General features: G+C 50.4%; 1 protein-coding gene across 4 annotated transcripts in view; it reads right to left on the reverse strand.

Annotated features, from left to right (window-relative positions):
- The window catches only part of SLC41A3 (solute carrier family 41 member 3), a 283615-nt gene that overhangs the window by 63463 nt on the left and 203180 nt on the right, over positions 1–16972 (reverse strand). For all 4 annotated transcript variants that reach the window (XM_069206274.1, XM_069206276.1, XM_069206275.1 and 1 more), the window contains one exon: positions 2682–2826. In XM_069206274.1, the coding sequence (XP_069062375.1) occupies positions 2682–2826 (145 nt within the window). The remainder of the gene's footprint in view (positions 1–2681; positions 2827–16972) is intronic.

Below are 16972 nucleotides of genomic sequence, written 5' to 3' on the forward strand. Positions count from 1 at the left end.
CAACTCCCAGGAAGGTACTTAGTGAAGAGACTGGATAATATAGCCCAAGGGCAAGGATAACATGGGCATACAGACAGGGCTATCTTTGTTACTGAAAATGAGATACAGTTTACTTTTTAAATAGAGGCATAATTTTCTGACTCCTCACCTTCTGACCCGCACCTCTTTATTCATTTATTTATTTATCATTATTAGAAAGTACTACACATCGACCATGGCAATTCAGATCTCTGCAACAGGGAAGGAAAAAGGAGTTAGATTTCAGCTAGTTCCCTGAACTAGAGATTATGGGCTACGTCTATATCAAGGTTTCAGATACTGTACCTCCAATATTATTCCACCATACTCCAGTCTCCTAAAAGAGCACTGTTAGGTCAAGTCAGCATAGAGGGATCTCTAGTTCCTAGCTGAATTGTAGCTTTTTGCTAGTTTCTGTAATCTCTGTGCCCAATACAACATTTTTAAAATTTTAGCCTAAATGTAACCTAGGAGCAGAGGAGTGTGTTTTCTGTGCTGGGTTTATATGGTTGTTTTCTTAAAAGAAGTTGCCTACTGCCTGCCTTTGCCCCACTATGCTCTGTGCATATAAACGTGTTGTTAACTTGACCCTGAAGTAAACCTCCTTAATGTTTGACAAATAAGATTTTCAGGAGGCCAGAGTATACAATTTTGCACCAGTTCAGTGAGGGACATGACCAAAGTGCATGCAAGCGTTTGTGGTGACTGTTCTAAAAGAGTGAAATAATTTTTCAGAGGAGGTAGACTTAAAAACTAGCTCCCACGATCAGTGTGGTGCTTTGTGGGCTGAAGCTGAGGTCACAGAAGAAAGTAATCCTTAGGTTTTAGATATGTTGGAAGGAGGTGGAAGGAGAAACACAAGAGGAGGACTAATTAAAAACAAGTGACTCTATGCCCACTTCTCCTACAGGTAGAATTGTGTATTTGGTCCATTCAGTCAAAGGTAATTAACTTCACCACAGCATTAGATCTGGTTTTGCCACTATTAATGCTTCCTATGCTGTACTCCAACAGATATGTATCAGACTGTCATCTGCATACATCTGGAATTTTAAATGACGGTGGTAAAGTACTTCTGCCAAGCAGATGGAAGTATGCATATACTGAAGCAAGTAGGGGGAGAGAGGACTCTTGCTGAACTCTTCATTACACTTTGTGGGAAGAGGAAACTGAAGAACCTAGATGTACTTGTTGATTCAGGTTTTGAAGAAATAAATACATTCAAGAGGTGTCTGTTACACACCTGCACATTCTTTGAGTCTGCCCATCAAAATGGCATGGTCAACGATTATGAAGACTTCTAAAAGGATTCGAGCAACTTAATGTCCCTCCTCAAGGGTCATGAGGAGTTTGTTTCTGATGTTAGATAACACTGATTCTGATCCTATATAGGGAAGAAAAACAGGCTGGGGATCATTCAGTCTTATATTTTGTTCTCCATTCTCTTAAAGTCATCTGGTGATTTCTCTTTCAAAAAGATGCTTGGATAAAGAAGGATAAGATTGGGCGATAGATAAAAAAAACATCTGTAGGTCTGTTATTGCTTTCCTAAAGAGGAGACAATGTTTGCATGTTGCAAGGCGTCAGGAAATGACCCACCTAGAAGATACATTTTGAGCATACTTATAAAATCAGCTGCAAGGGATGGGAGATTTTTCTTCATGTATTCAGCTGGGCAAGTTTACAATGTGAGGTTAGAGGTTTTGATTTTCATAACCTGGTGTGTAGCTTCCTTTTCCACAATGGATTTAAAGGACAAAAGGAGGGAAATGGTTTTTGTAAGGTGGAGTTGGTGTGTGGTGGGGGTAGGCGGCGGAAAAAAGTGATTGTGTACTCTTACTAACGATGGATTAATTGATGTTCAAGATTTCAGCCTCAAAAAAGTCCATAAGATGTTTGAGTTGTTTTTGGCAGATAGATGACATTTTCAGCACACTCAGGATTATACATTTCTTGAAAAATGCTGAAAATCTACTATGTACGATTAGGAGTCTTGTTTAGCAAGTTAGGTTTATTTTGCATGCTTTAGCGCCTTGTGATAGGCTCTGAAACTCACGGCAGAACTTTTCAATTTAGATAAAGAGATCCATCATTTGATTTTAAGATTCCAAAATGTTCCATTATTTCTGCCATGTCAGAATCATACCATTTGTTTGTGGCTTTGGTATTAGTCTTTTGCTTTGTAAATCAACGGGCAGCTAGCTTATTAAAAGAGAGTAAATTATTGCCACTTAATGCTCTAAGACGTGGACCAGGATCACGCTAGCTTGGTGATTTTAGCTCTGCTATTTTCTGAAGATTGCTGAATATTTTTTAGTGTATGTTATTCAGTAGCCTGAAAGGGAGCTGACTGCAACCTGGTGTAATGTCATTCCAAATGTCTAAGATGCTTGAAAGGGAAGGGGGAGATGATCAGACCCAGGTCAACGTTCAATGGACTGAGATGGATTGTTCAAATCTACAAAATAATGATTTTACGGACCACAGATTTGACATGTAACGTATTTCATCCCAAAATAAATGGGTGTAGTCTGTGTGTCAGTAGATGACAGTCAAAGGAAACAAACTCTCTGTATCAACAGTGCAGCATGTAATTAGTGACTCAAACAGAGAGAAAAATCATGTCAATGCGGCATAGGAGAACATATGAAACATTGGCCTACCTGCTGATAGACATTGCAACAATGACTGGCTGCCAACCAGATTTTAGGACCTCAGAGATTGAAGGGCTCTGTTTAGCAACAGCAATCCAAATTGGTATCAAAACAATAAAGACAGCACAAATCAGAGGCGAAAGGTATACAACATCTGCAAAATAAAATTATTGTTTAAGTTCCCTAATGCATTAACTATTTTATAAGCAGAATATGTTATCCTTCTAATCATACATTTCACTGTAAAGTATTAATTGCATGCATCTTCAGAAAATCTTGACTCTTACCAAGAAAATGTTTGCTAACTATGCCTCTATTAACTTTTATCAGCACAGTGAATCATCTCAGTAAAGAAAGATGATCAGTTAAAATGGGCCACACTCTGTCGGCATGCTTGTAATATGGTAAGAAAGATCTGAAAAATAATATTACTACAAAGTGGTCAGCAAATGCAGTAGGATCATGCTGACAAATGGTCTGAAGAAGCCTTCCAAATGACAAAAATGTGAACCTGTCTGTAAAACGGAAAAGTTACTTACCTATAACACACTTCTCCAACTTTCATATCTTTCACAAGCTTAATTATTCCCAATTGCCAGGCGGGAAATCTTCTTTAATCAGTTTTAACATTGTACTGTATATACATTCAAATAGCACTAAAAATAGCCGTAGACAATAGACAAGAAGTAGTCCAATCACATCATTACGTGACCCGAGCACTTTGGTCAATGAAGTGTTCCCCACAGACTGTAACATTTAGGGAGGTAGTTATAGTTAGGACCCAGTTTCCATAGGAAGAGGGTTTTTTGTTTTGTCTATAACTTTGGCACTGCTTGATGAATCCTCAAAAAATTGTCTAAACGTATACTTTGCTGAGTTCAGTTTCTGTCTTGAAAGTTTCCGGGTGACCTGTCAAGTGAGAACCGAGAAACAGAGGGGTCCCAAAACACATTTTCCCCATTCATTTTTCCATAGAACCTTTAGACACACCTTGAACCCGAGCCACTGAATGGAATTACACCACATTTGGCACAAAGCTAGATTCTGTTCCGCAGATTACACTTGTTGTGGTTTGGTGGGAATGCGTTCAGTAGTTCCGGAGTAATGTATTACCAAAAAATATAGGGACGCGGATCCAACTGTCCACGTACTGATATCTGATTGGCTGCCAACACTTTAACAAGGAAGTATTGTCAGCCATCTTGGGACCCAGCTTCAGTAAAGTCCCAGAACAAAAAGACAAAAAAAAGAAAGGGGCCCAGGGTAGAGTCAACCTGACCCATTAGCCCTGGGTGCTGAGGTCCCTGAAGGACCCCACCATGGCTAAAAAGCAATCTGCAGATTTGTCTGAGATTAAAAAAAAAAAAACATGGTTTCCCGTGCTTTATTTTTTAGTTGCCCCTGAGTGGGCCAGGTCCCGGGGCATTTAGGATTAATATAAGAGAGGGGAGCATGGGGCCCCCTCCTTGGGCTTCAATAAGCCCCGGGGACCACCACCTCCTAAGGGTGATTTACCTAATGTGAGCGGGGGGGAATTGCCTGGCCCCCTGTGCACCCTGGAAACCTCCAGCCCGGGGAAAAATGCTTTTTAAGGAAGGGAAGGACCTACGGCCTGGCCTCCCTTATAGCCCCGGGGACCACCATCTTCCTAGGTCAAATATACAAATATGAGCAGGGCCTGCGAGGTCCCCGGGGCTCCAGGGACCACCACCATCCAGGGCAAAAATGATTTAGGTAAGTGGGGGAGGCCCCTCCCCAGGAATACACTGATTTATGAGCAGGGGGGCCACACGCCCCCCACACTTCCCGGGGGATACCCTCCCCTGGGGCAAATATTTAAAAAAATAAAGGGGGTCCCTTTGAGACCCCCAAGCTCTGGGGACGCCATCTCCCCAGGGCTGTGTGTACATTGGAGAGGGACCATGCGCCCCCCGCTTGCGGTGCCACAGATGGCCCTTGGGAACACCACGCCTCAAGGCTGGCTCCTGCAATGTCCCGGGGTGCCCACCCCTGGGCCACAGCAAACACTCTTGTTTTTGACACCAGGACCTGTAAAGCAGGTCCTAAGATGAAATGCTGCAGCAAGCTGGGAGCTGCTTTTAAAGCAGCTCCCAACTTGCTGAACAAATGCACCATGAGGGAAGCCTAGATAGCTCGTAAAGAGCTTTTAATTAGGAAATAAATAAATAAGAAAGTAAATCAGTAAAGACCAGGGGGAGCCCTTGAGGGCTCCATTGCGGTCCCAGATAGCCCATAAAGGGTTGAAAGGAAAATAAATAGAAAACCTATAGTGCAATGTGAAGGTCACAGACCTTCACACTAAGTATTTGGGGTTCGAGTCCAGCTGGCCTCATTTCACTCTTTTTTTTTTTTTTTTTTTTTTTTATAGAACAAATTATTATATTTAAAAAAAATATTAAATACATTTTTTATTTTAAATTGGACACAAATATCTCACTCTTATCAAACCTCAAAGCCTAAACAAACTCTCTCTCTCCCTCTCTTTCTTTCAATCAATTTCTCCTACTCACACACCCACTCAGACACTTATGCACCCACTTACAAACCCACTCATTCACCCACTCAGACCCACTCAGACCCTCGTGCACTCACTCACAACCCCAGTCAGACCCTCACGCACCCACTCACAGACCCACGCACACACTGACGCACCCACTTAAACACTGATGCACACATCCTCACACCCTGACAGACTGTCACAGCCATTTCCACTCCCGGATACACTCTCTTACATCTATTCTCACTCCCAAAGAGATAGGCTGCAGCCAACTCCCGCCGTGCACTGCGAAACGGCCATGTTCAGAGTAGTGTTGGGTGGTTAGGGGAGTTGGCCGCAGGGACTGGCTGCAGGCTAGGCCTTGTGGGCAACCCCTGCTATGCATGGGCGAAGGCAGCGCACTGTGCAAGGTTGGGTACTTGGAGGGGCTTGGGCTCAGGGCCAACCGCAGCCGTGCACAGCCAAAGTCTGTGGGCGGCGAAGGTTGGATTAACGTATAGTAATGAAAATTCCATTGCAATTCACTGAAAAAACACAAAGGTTACAGGGATGTTATACTTAGGAAAAACAATTTTAAAAAACATTGTAATTCACTGAAAAAAACAAAAGGTTACAGGAACGTTATAGTTAGGCTCACATTTTAAATGTACAAAACCATAGAAATCCACCTGTTATAGTTAGAGGTATCTCAAGTAACTATACCTCGTGCCCTAAGGTAACTATAACTTGCACTCTCGCCATGCACTGCTAATTGCCCCACAAATTACAGCACTCATGACATTTTTGATAATATAATTGATAATATCAATGTAATATCTGAAGTAACATTTTTTATGAAAAAACTGTCCATGGCGAGGCGCGAGTTATAGTTGCCTTACAATTGTGATAGTAATACTTCATTATTTTGTCATTTTTACACCTGGGAATAGTGTTTGGAAATAGAGTTGACCTTTTTATTAACAATTTAACTCCTAAATACAAAAATAAGGAACTTAGTAAGATCAGTAACATTTTGTAAAAAGCGTTCCGGTGCGCAGGAGTCCAAGTCGCTGTATTTTTTTAACTATTGATCTGCTTGAGCTAGAAACTAATTATTATTTTTTGCTAAAATCTGCAGATTAGGCAGCAGATGGTGAATTACATGGCAAATGCGACAATTACATAACTATGCGAAATACGCAACAGCAGCAGAATCGCATAACTCCACTGGCCCTAGTTATAGGACCATGTTTCCACAGAAAATGCTTTTCGTGACTTGCCTATATCATTGGTGCCGTTTGACGAATCGCAATGAAAAAGTGTGCTGGTGATTCTTGTTTTGCATGGAAAGTTTTGAGTGATCCCTCAAGTGGGGTCTGAGTAAAAGGAGGGGGTCAAAAAAGTGTGTTTCCCATGTTAATTCACATAGAGGCTTTGAACACGACTACAGCCCCAACCGCTCGACAGAATTACACCAAATTTGGTAAAAAGGTAGATTTTGTTCCACAGATTGTGCTTTCAGTTATCTGGTGTAAATCTGTTCAGTATTTGTTGAGAAATTTAAGGAAATCCACATTTACATATCTGTGGATGTGACAACTTCGCGCATAATGACCAGCTCGTGCAGAGATCTGCAGAGCTCTGATTGGCAACCAACACTTCAACCAGGAAGTGTTGGCAGCCTTCTTGGGACTCGACGTCAGCTGAATCTCAAAAGAAAACGCAGAAAATAAAAAAAGGGGGCAGTGTACGAATACCCTGACCCTTTAGTCTTGGTCTAGGGATCCCAGAGGGAGTCCGCTAGGGCAAAAAAGCATTTTTTATAAAAATGTTTGCTATGAATTCACAAATTTGCACCAAAGATTGGAAAAAAAAAACAAGTGGGGTCTCCCCTGCTTGTTTTTAATCAAGTCCCGGGTGGGCCAATGTCCCGGGCACGCAGAGCTTTAAAATAAAATGGAGGGGGGCGCATAGGGACCACCACCTCCTCGGGCTACATTTAAAAATTAGTATGGGGGGGCTGCGCTGACCCCCCTAAGACCCAGGGACAATCACCCGGGGCAGGCCCTTGAAAATCAAAGGATGGGGGCAGTGCGGCCCTCCTCAGGGAGCGAATAATTACCCTGGGGACCGCCAAACCCCACGGCTGGCTCCTGCTATGTCCCCGGGAGCACACCCCCGGGACTTAGCTGTTTGCTTTTGCTTGGCAGGAGCATTGACAGTGCCCGCCAAGCAAAGACAATCACTCCAGTTCCAGCAGGCGGAAGCTGTCAAAGTTCTCCTGCTTGCTGGAACCAGAGATTTCATCTTTTTCCCTGCCCACAGACATGCGGGTAGGAAAATACATGAAACGATTGGTCTTGAACGCAAGGAGCTGCATTTCCAGAATCTCCCGCTGTGTGAGAGCAATGCTGCCTCCCGCAGGAGGCGAGAACCAGCTGGAACCGCTGGGGCCTTGATGCTAACCCCCCCCGCGGATAAAGAGCAGAAAGAGGCAAAATAAATATCAGAAATTAGCAGATAGAGGCAGAATAAAGGTCAGAAACAAGCAGAAAGAGACAGAATAAAGGTCAGCAAAGAGCAGAAAGAGACAAGATAAATTTGAAAAAAGCAGAAAAAGGCAGAATAGAGGTCAGAAACAAGCCAAAAGAGGCGGAATAAAGGTCAGCAATGAGCAGGAAGAGGCAGGCAAAATAAAGGTCAGAAACGAGCAGAAAGAGGCATGACCTTACTGATGACATCATCCACAGAACAACTCACATACCCACTCACACCCCCATAAAACCTCTCATACACCCACTCACACACCCACACAACCACTCACATACCCATTCACAGACCCATACAACTACTGACACACCCACTTGCTCACTCATACAGCCACTCACACAACCACTCACTCATCCATATAGCCACTCACATAGAAACTCACAGACCTATACAGCTACTCACACACTCACAAAACCACTCACACACCCACTCACAGACCTATGCAGCCACTTCCAGGAATCATCCTATGTGATCGATACCCAGATCATCGTGTCCATCTCAGATGACTGGAAAGAGGTAGCAGACAGGTTTAGGATGTGTACGGAGTGATCAGCAAACAGATGAGAGAGAAATGATTGAAAATGAACGGGGAAAAAAACAAGATTATGCTGTTCAGTATGGACAGCTCCATCTGGAACAATTGTGGCCAGAAAACAGTGGCATGCTACCTGTCCCAGTGAGGGCCGCCAAAGACCTGGGTGTGATGTTTGATAACACTCTGGGGGTGATTCTAACCCTGGCGGTCGGTGTTAAAGCGGCGGCCAACCCGCCAACAGGCTGGCGGTAAAAAAAATGGGATTCTGAGCCTGGTGGGAACCGCCAACACAGACAGCCACCTTAACACTCCGACCGCCACGGCGGTACAAACAAACAGCGCGGCGGTCACCGCCAACAGACAGGCAGCAGACAATGTACCGCCCACACTATTCCAACTCACCAATACGCCACCTTTTCCGGGGCGGGAGCACCGCCGATAAAAACACGGCGGAAACAGACTACGGACGGGAAAACGCTCACCACTACGCACTCCAGGAGGAAGGAGGACACCATGGAACCCAAATTAAACATGCTACCTGCTCTCGTCTACCTTCTCATCTACCACGAGTACGAAGTCCGGCGCAGACGACAACGGTGAGTACTGCACCTACGACACACGGGAGGGGGAGGACGAAAGGTTACGGGCACACACATATGCGACCCCCCCCCCCCCAACTATGTACTCACCAATGCAGAGCACCAAGTCACAGTGACACCACCCAAACACCCCTGAAAAATGCTAGGACATAATCAAATTTGGAATAAATATTTATGTACCAAAAAGCTCCAGAAAATTATCGTACAACCATGAAAGATATTCACAACAAAACTAATGACATACACATCAGTGTATAACTGAAGTACCAAGTCCTGCACATCCTACGAATTCAGCATGTCCGTGGGCCAAAGTCTTGAGAAATAAGGGCAAAGCCCACACAGGAGACCTGAGTCCTTTGGAGAGAACACTGCAGGGGCATCAGATGTAAAAACTACAGGCACCTTAGGGGGAAGGGAAGGGGGGGGCACCACAGCCACATGAGTCCACGACGCCAGATCCACGAGGAGCCACCATGCCCACTTTGGGTTGCCCACTGGACCATCCTGGGGAGTGCAAAGCCACAGTCTCTCAATGTCTCTACAGTGGGTGGGCTGCCCACTGGACCATCCTGGGGAGTGCAAAGCCACAGTCTCTCAATGTCTCTACAGTGGGTGGGCTGCCCACTGGACCATCCTGGGGAGTGCAAAGCCACAGTCCATCAGGTGGATGACAGTCTCCACTGGTCAAGGAGGAGGCATGGTGGGCACAGTGAACCATAAACGGTGCTTGAGACGGCGGTGCCCAGCGGAGCGGTGCTTGAGGGGAAGGGCCCAGCGGAGCGGTGCTTGAGATGAAGGGCCCAGCGGAGCGGTGCTTGAGATGGCGGGGCCCTGTTCAGCGGTGCTCTTCTCCACGGCGGGGCCCTGTTCAGCGGTGCTCTTCTGCACCGCGGGCCCTGTTCAGCGGTGCCTATCTCCACGGCGGGGGCCCTGTTCAGCGGTGCTCTTCTCCACGGCGGGGCCCTGTTCAGCGGTGCTCTTCTGCACCGCGGGCCCTGTTCAGCGGTGCCTATCTCCACGGCGGGGCCCTGTTCAGCGGTGCTCTTCTGCACCGCGGGGCCTGTTCAGCGGTGCTCTTCTGCACCGCGGGCCCTGTTCAGCGGTGCCTATCTCCACGGCGGGGCCCTGTTCAGCGGTGCTCTTCTGCACCGCGGGCCCTGTTCAGCGGTGCTCTTCTGCACCGCGGGCCCTGTTCAACGGTGCCTATCTCCACGGCGGGGCCCTGTTCAGCGGTGCTCTTCTGCACCGCGGGCCCTGTTCAGCGGTGCTCTTCTGCACTGCGGGCCCTGTTCAGCGGTGCCTATCTCCACGGCGGGGCCCTGTTCAGCAGTGCTCTTCTTCACCGCGGGCCCTGTTCAGCGGTGCTCTACTCCACGGCGGGGCCCTGTTCAGCGGTGCTCTACTCCACGGCGGGGCCCTGTTCAGCGGTGCTCTTCTGCACCGCGGGCCCTGTTCAGCGGTGCCTATCTCCACGGCGGGGCCCTGTTCAGCGGTGCTCTTCTTCACCGCGGGCCCTGTTCAGCGGTGCTCTACTCCACGGCGGGGCCCTGTTCAGCGGTGCTCTACTCCACGGCGGGGCCCTGTTCAGCGGTGCTCTTCTGCACCGCGGGCCCTGTTCAGCGGTGCTCATCCAGCAGGTCAAGGGAGCCAGACCTGGCCTGGACTCCCTGCTCAGTCGCCCTCGGACCGTGACGTTTCTGGACCCTTCGGGGACGGACTCCTGGCCTCCTTAGTGTCCTCCTTCCCAGCTGGAATGTGGCATGTGGGGTCCACCTTCTCCGCGCTCCTGTTGCCCTTCCGCTCCTTTGATGGGGCTCTCGGGCCCTTGCCTCCCCTACATGGTGTGGGTGGTGAAGTGGCCGCACATTGCTCCTTGGGGGCAGCCCTGTCGGTCCTCGCACGGCGGCCCTTGTTTTTGCGGGTCCTCTTGCCGGGGGGGGGGGCTGGACGTGTCCTTGCTGCTGATCGATGTGTCACTGCTGGCAAAGGGTGGCTCCAGAACCCAGGCACAACAGTGACACCCGAAGCTGGGCTGGTGGTGGCTGCGGTGCTCTTGGGACTCTTTGAAGATGGATGGGGGAGCTCATCGGGGGGAAAGAGGTTAAGGTTAGCCAGGAAAAGTTTTTTAGGGCCAAGGTAAAGGGTAGGAGAAGTGGAGATGGAAGTGGAGGTAGAGGAGGTGGTTGTAGGAGAGTCAGGTGTGCTGTCATTGGGTGAAGGTGCTGGTGCTGTAGGCTGTCGTGAGGTGGATGGCTGTTGGGTGGGTGTCTGCCTGCGTTTGTGTGTCTTGGAAGAGGGGGTGACAGACACAGTGGGAGAGGACACAGGGGACGTGTAAATGGCAGTGGGGGTGGTGACTGCACGAGTGTGGACTGTACTGGAGGGTGAGGTGGTGATGGAAGCACTGGCTGATGTTGGGGTGCATGCAGGTGTGAGTGTAGACGTCACAGGGAGGGAGGAGGGAGACGAGGAGGAGGGGGACACAGGGGTGGCAGTGGCTGTTGGCATGTCTGCATCTGGGTGTTGCTTGGGTGGGTGTTTGTGGGATCTGTGGTGCTTGTGTTTGGATGAGCTGCTCTTGGGTGTTGAGGTGTGTGCAGGCTGGTCTGATGGTGTGGATGGGATAGGCTGAGGAACAGGAGACAGAGAAAGGCTGGAGGCAGTAAGAAGAGGGAGGCTGGAAACAGGGACAATGGCTGCCGTCAGTGCTGAGGCCAGAGCAGTGAACGCTCGTTGATGGGCAGCCTGACCCGAATGAATGCCCTCCAGGTACGCATTGCTCTGTTGCACCTCCCTTTGCACACCCTGGATGGCATTCAAAAGGGTCGTCTGCCCAACAATGAGCGTCCTTACCAGGTCAATGAGCTCCGCACTGAGGGCAGCAGGGGCAACAGGGGCAGGGGCTGAGGTGCCTGGGGCGAAGGAGACGCGCGCCTTCCTGGGCGAACCGGCACGGAGCGAAGACTGAGGGGCTGCTGGGAGGGCAGGGCTGGTGCGCTGGGTGGCGGCTGTACCTGTAGAGGCGGGGGGCACGGATGTTGCCGCCACCCCTAGGGAGCTCCCATCCGAGGACGTGTCGCTTTCGCTGCTCTCACCAGCGGTCCCCGTCGTGGTGCTCCCCTCGCCCTCCGGATCACTGGTGCCCTCGGTGTCTGTTCCTGGGCCCACCGGGGCCTTGTGTCCTGCAGCTCCCTCGTGCTCCGATGCCAAATCTCCTCCGCCTGATGATGCTAATGCACACATGCACAAGAAGATGAAGAGAAAGGGTGGGGGGAGAAAAAAGAAGACCAGGTTGAGTGCATGCAATGTCAACACCGTTGGCGGAGAGGACAGACACAGGTGCCTAATGCACTAAGCCGCGCATTCGGGGTACACTACTCAGTACTACTGACTAAGACAACAGGCCAAGAGACGTCAAACGCGCACTTGGGAGATGCTGGACCTTCAATGGCTGTACTTGTCACCCTACCGAGGTGGGGGCCGGGGGCACAGGGCCATGCCTAAGGGAGAGGACTACACTACAGAAAGCACCCTGGCCTAATGTCACCCACAGCCCTCCTCCCCCACCCAGACGCCTCCACTGCGCAGAAAGATAGGAGAATGTGCTGATACTCACCCCCTTGTGTCTGCTGTGATGTCTTAAAGCGCCCATCCAATTCAGGGTAGGCCACCGCCAGGATCCGGGACATCAGGGGGGTCATGGTGCGACTGGCACCCCTCCTAGGTTGGGAGGCCATCCCCAGCAGTGTTTCTGCGGTCTTCCTTGTTCCGCGGCGGATGTCCTCCCACCTCTTGCGGCAGTGGGTGCCCCGTCTGTTGTGGACCCCCAAGTTCCGGACTTCCTTGGCGATGGCACGCCAAATCTCGATCTTCTGATGGGCACTGACCTATTTGACATGTACAGGGTGGAAAGGAGGAAATCATGAATGACCTGCATGTTAGATGTGATTGGCCCCCCCCACCAACTTTGCCATATGGCACATGCTCTCATCTGTCGGGCGTTGCACTCCTCATTCGCCCCCCACCCCACCAACTTACATCCACCCCAATCCACACAGGCATAGCCCATTCCATGTGCACCCGGTGTACTCACTTGTTGGTCTGGAGGACCGTAGAGTAGCGCATACTGGGGGAGGACCCCATCCACGAGCTTCTCCAACTCTTCAGACGTGAAGGCAGGGGCCCTTTCCCCAGTCGCAGCAGCCATTGTATCTTCCAGACCGAGGTCACAGCAGCACTTGCAGTATAGGTCCTCTCCTGTGGATGATCAGGTCTCGAGTGATTAAGCAGATAGAAAATGGCGGTCACGCCCGCGGCGGTGCGTACCGCGGCGGTGCGTACCGCGACCGCCGGCGCACTTCGTCATTGGCTCCTGAAACCCATAGGCTTCAATGTTAACCAATGCGGCTTTGCGCTGCGGTCTTCGACCGCCTACCGCCACGGTGTGCCCCGCCAGCGCATTGACCTCACATCCCATTGTCCCACTTCACAGGTCAGGCAGCCGCCATTTCAAGGGCCTACATGGCTTAATTTTGACTGCGACACACAGGCCTAGGCCTTGCATTGCCACACATACACGCCTTTCAACCCATTGCCATTCTTTAACTGTGCAAGCTGTCTGTACGTACCTGTGGTTTGGCTGACTCTGTGCTCCATGTTGTCCTTCCTAGGCACCGTCCGCTGGGACTTGCGATGAGAAGGAGGAATCCTCGCGTGTACCGACCGCTGGTGGACCTGTCGACAATGGAAGAACGCCATATATTACTTCGATACAGACTTGACCGTGCCACTATCCATGAACTGTGTGCCCAGCTGGAGCCAGCCCTGATGTCCCCCATCCGCCAACCCACAGGGATTCCCCCTCTGGTGCAGGTTTTGTCAGTCCTCCATTTTTTGGCCAGTGGGTCATTCCAGACCACAGTGGCCGTGTCATCTGGAATGTCTCAGCCTATGTTTTCTAAGATTTTGAGCAGAGTGTTGTCTGCCCTGATGAAACTCATGCAGAGCTACATCATTTTCCCAGAGGAGGGTGACTTGCCTACAGTGAAGGGTGATTTCTATGCCCTTGGACATATCCCCAACATCATTGGTGCCATTGATGGGACCCATGTGGCTTTGGTACCCCCAAAAGACGATGAGCAGGTGTACCGAAACAGAAAAAGTTATAATTCGATGAATGTCCAGGTGGTCTGTTTGGCTGACCAGTACATCTCCCATGTAAGTGCCAAGTTCCCAGGGTCAGTGCATGACGCGTATGTGATGCGAAATAGCAGCATCCCCTATGTGATGGAGCAGCTACAGAGACAACGTGTGTGGCTAATAGGTGACTCTGGTTACCCCAACCTGCCGTGGCTACTGACCCCAGTGAGGAATCCCCGGACAAGGGCAGAGGAACGGTACAATGAGGCCCATGGGCGTACTAGGAGGGTGATTGAGCGAACCTTTGGCCTCCTGAAGGCCAGGTTTAGGTGCCTGCATATGACAGGTGGATCCCTAATGTACTCACCAAAGAAGGTGTGCCATATCATCGTGGCGTGCTGTATGCTTCACAACCTGGCTTTGCGACGCCAGGTGCCTTTCCTGCAGGAGGATGGTCCAGATGGTGGTGTTGTAGAAGCCGTGGAGCCTGTGGAGAGTGAAGAGGAGGAAGACTCAGAGGACGACACAGACAATAGGGACAGAGTGATACAACAGTATTTCCAGTAACACCCAGGTAAGAATCACCCACGCCATTTCACAATTGGTTCTAGCCTCCTGCATCTGTACTTTCTGTAGTTCCCACCAGATCTTTTTGGGTAATTTTTGTTTTTCCCTTCCCTTCTCAGTGCTGTATGACTCAGTGCCTGACTTCTGCTTGGTTTGCCCATGAACTACAGCGTATTGACATTGGTATGTTGTCATCACTAATTGACAGAACAGATATTGAACAGTAATATGTAATACATTTGCTAATTATACAGCATGACTCCAAACTGATTTGTGTGCAATATGTGATTTATTTACAGGGCTAGATATTGGTACATGTGATTATAAGGGTGATGGGTGGGGGTGGAGTAATGTCCATGGCAGAGTCCAGTTCTCAGTCTCACAGGTGCATTGTCCTTTTGCCTGTGGAAGGATGGAGCAGAGGCAGTTCATGGTTGGACAGGGTGGCAATGTGGGACAGTGGGAAGAGTTCAGGGGGTATGTCCTGCTGGCGGGGGTCTTGACATCCTACTCTGTCTTTTTTTTGGATCTCAGCTCCTCTTACGGGGTGGTTGTTCTTCAGCACGAGGTGGGGTTCTGGTGGCCTGCCGTGGTGTTGGGGCCTCCTGTCCACTAGCGCCGGCGGAGGTGGTAGGCTGTTCCTGGTCCGGGCTAGTGACAGGGGCCCTGTGTGGTGCCACATGGTCCCGCAACGCGTCTTCTATCCTGTTGAGGGCCAGGACGATGGTCCCCATTGCGGTCCCGATGATTCTCAGCTCCTCCCTGAACCCCATGTAGCGTTCCTCCTGCTGTGCCTGGATCTCCGTGAACCTGGCCAGTACCGTCGCCATCGTCTCTTGGGAGTGGTGGTAGGCCCCCATGATGGTGGTGAGGGCCTCTTGGAGAGTGGGTTCCCTGGGCCTCTCCTCCCCCCCCTGTCACACAGCAGCCCTCCGAGCTGCCCGGTTTCCCCCGGCCTCTGTCTCCTGGACGGTGTGCCCGCTCCCACTGCCCCCAGGTCCCTGTTGTTGTTGGGGTGTTGGGTTAGCCTGGGTGCCCTGTAGTGGCAGACACACCGCTGATTGACGTGTCCTAGAGACAGAGGCATGGGCCCGCTGGGTGGGAGCTGTGCTGGTGTTGGCAGAGGGGGTCGGGTCTGGTGTGGCCTGTGTCTGGGTGAGGGGAACCGACTGCCCAGAGGTCCCCGATGGTCCGGGCTGGTCATCAGGTTCAGTGTCGACAGAGCTGCTGTCCTCACTGTGGGCCTGTTCCGGGGGTGGGATGGACATTTCTGGACCCTCCTGGCTGGTGTTTTGGCGTTCGGGTCCTGCATGGGGTAAGAGAGTTTGGTTATTGTTTCTGTGTGTGCAATAGCGTGCGTGTTATGGGTGCCCTCGTCCCCCAGTGCAGGCATTCCCTTGAGGGAGGTGTTGTGAGGGTAGTTAGTGGGGGGGGGGGGGGGGGGGGGTAAGTGCAGCGGTCATGCTTGGGTGATGGGTGTCCATGGATTGTGTTGGCATGCAGGAGTTGGTGTTGGGATGGGTGGGTTGTGCTGGTGAGACATTGTCAGGGAGGATGTGTGCTGGGGGGTTGGGGGTGAGGGTGGGGGTGTGGGTTGGCATGCTGGTGGGGTGGGGGGGATCTAGTAGTTGAGATTGGACTTACCAGAGTCCATTCCTCCGGCTACTCCTGCGAGGCCCTGAGGATGCAGGATGTTGAAGACCTCTTGCTCCCATGATGTAAATTCGGGAGGGGTGGGTGGGGGTCCGCCGCCAGTCTTCTGGACCACGATGTTGTGCCTGGAGACCATCGATCGGACCTTCCCCCGTAGGTCGTTCCATCGTTTGCGGATGTCCTCCCTATTCCTGGGATGCTGTCCCACCGCGTTGACCCTGTCCACGATCCGCTGCCATAGCTCCGCCTTCCTAGCTATACTGGTGTGCTGCACCTGTGAGCCGAAGAGCTGGGGTTCCACTCTAAGGATTTCCTCCACCATGACCCGGAGTTCTTGGTCCGAAAAGCGTGGGTGCCTTTGGGGTGCCATGGGGTGGTGTGGGTGAGGTGTGGGGTGGTGTATGTGATGATGAGTATGTTGGTGTGTGGTCCTTTGTGCTACTATGTGGTGTGTGTGATGGTGTAGTGTGCCTCAGTGTGTATTGCTATGGATTGTCTGCTGTGTCTCTCTCTCCTCTCAGTAATTGTGGTCGTAGGGGTTTGTGGGTGATGTGGGGGTGTGTTTTATAGTTGATTGATTGTGTGGGAGTGGGTTGTGTATGTGTATCAGGTGTGTGTATTTGTAATTGTCCAATGTGCCTGTGTTTTGGTGCTGTGTGTGTATTTTGACCGCGGCGGTGTGTACCGCCAATGGAATACCGCGTTGGAAAGGCCGCCGCGTTGATTCGTGGGTCGTAATGGCATGGGCGTTTTTCTGTTG

Source organism: Pleurodeles waltl, chromosome 9 (genome assembly GCF_031143425.1).
Source record: "Pleurodeles waltl isolate 20211129_DDA chromosome 9, aPleWal1.hap1.20221129, whole genome shotgun sequence".
Lineage (NCBI taxonomy): Eukaryota > Metazoa > Chordata > Amphibia > Caudata > Salamandridae > Pleurodeles > Pleurodeles waltl.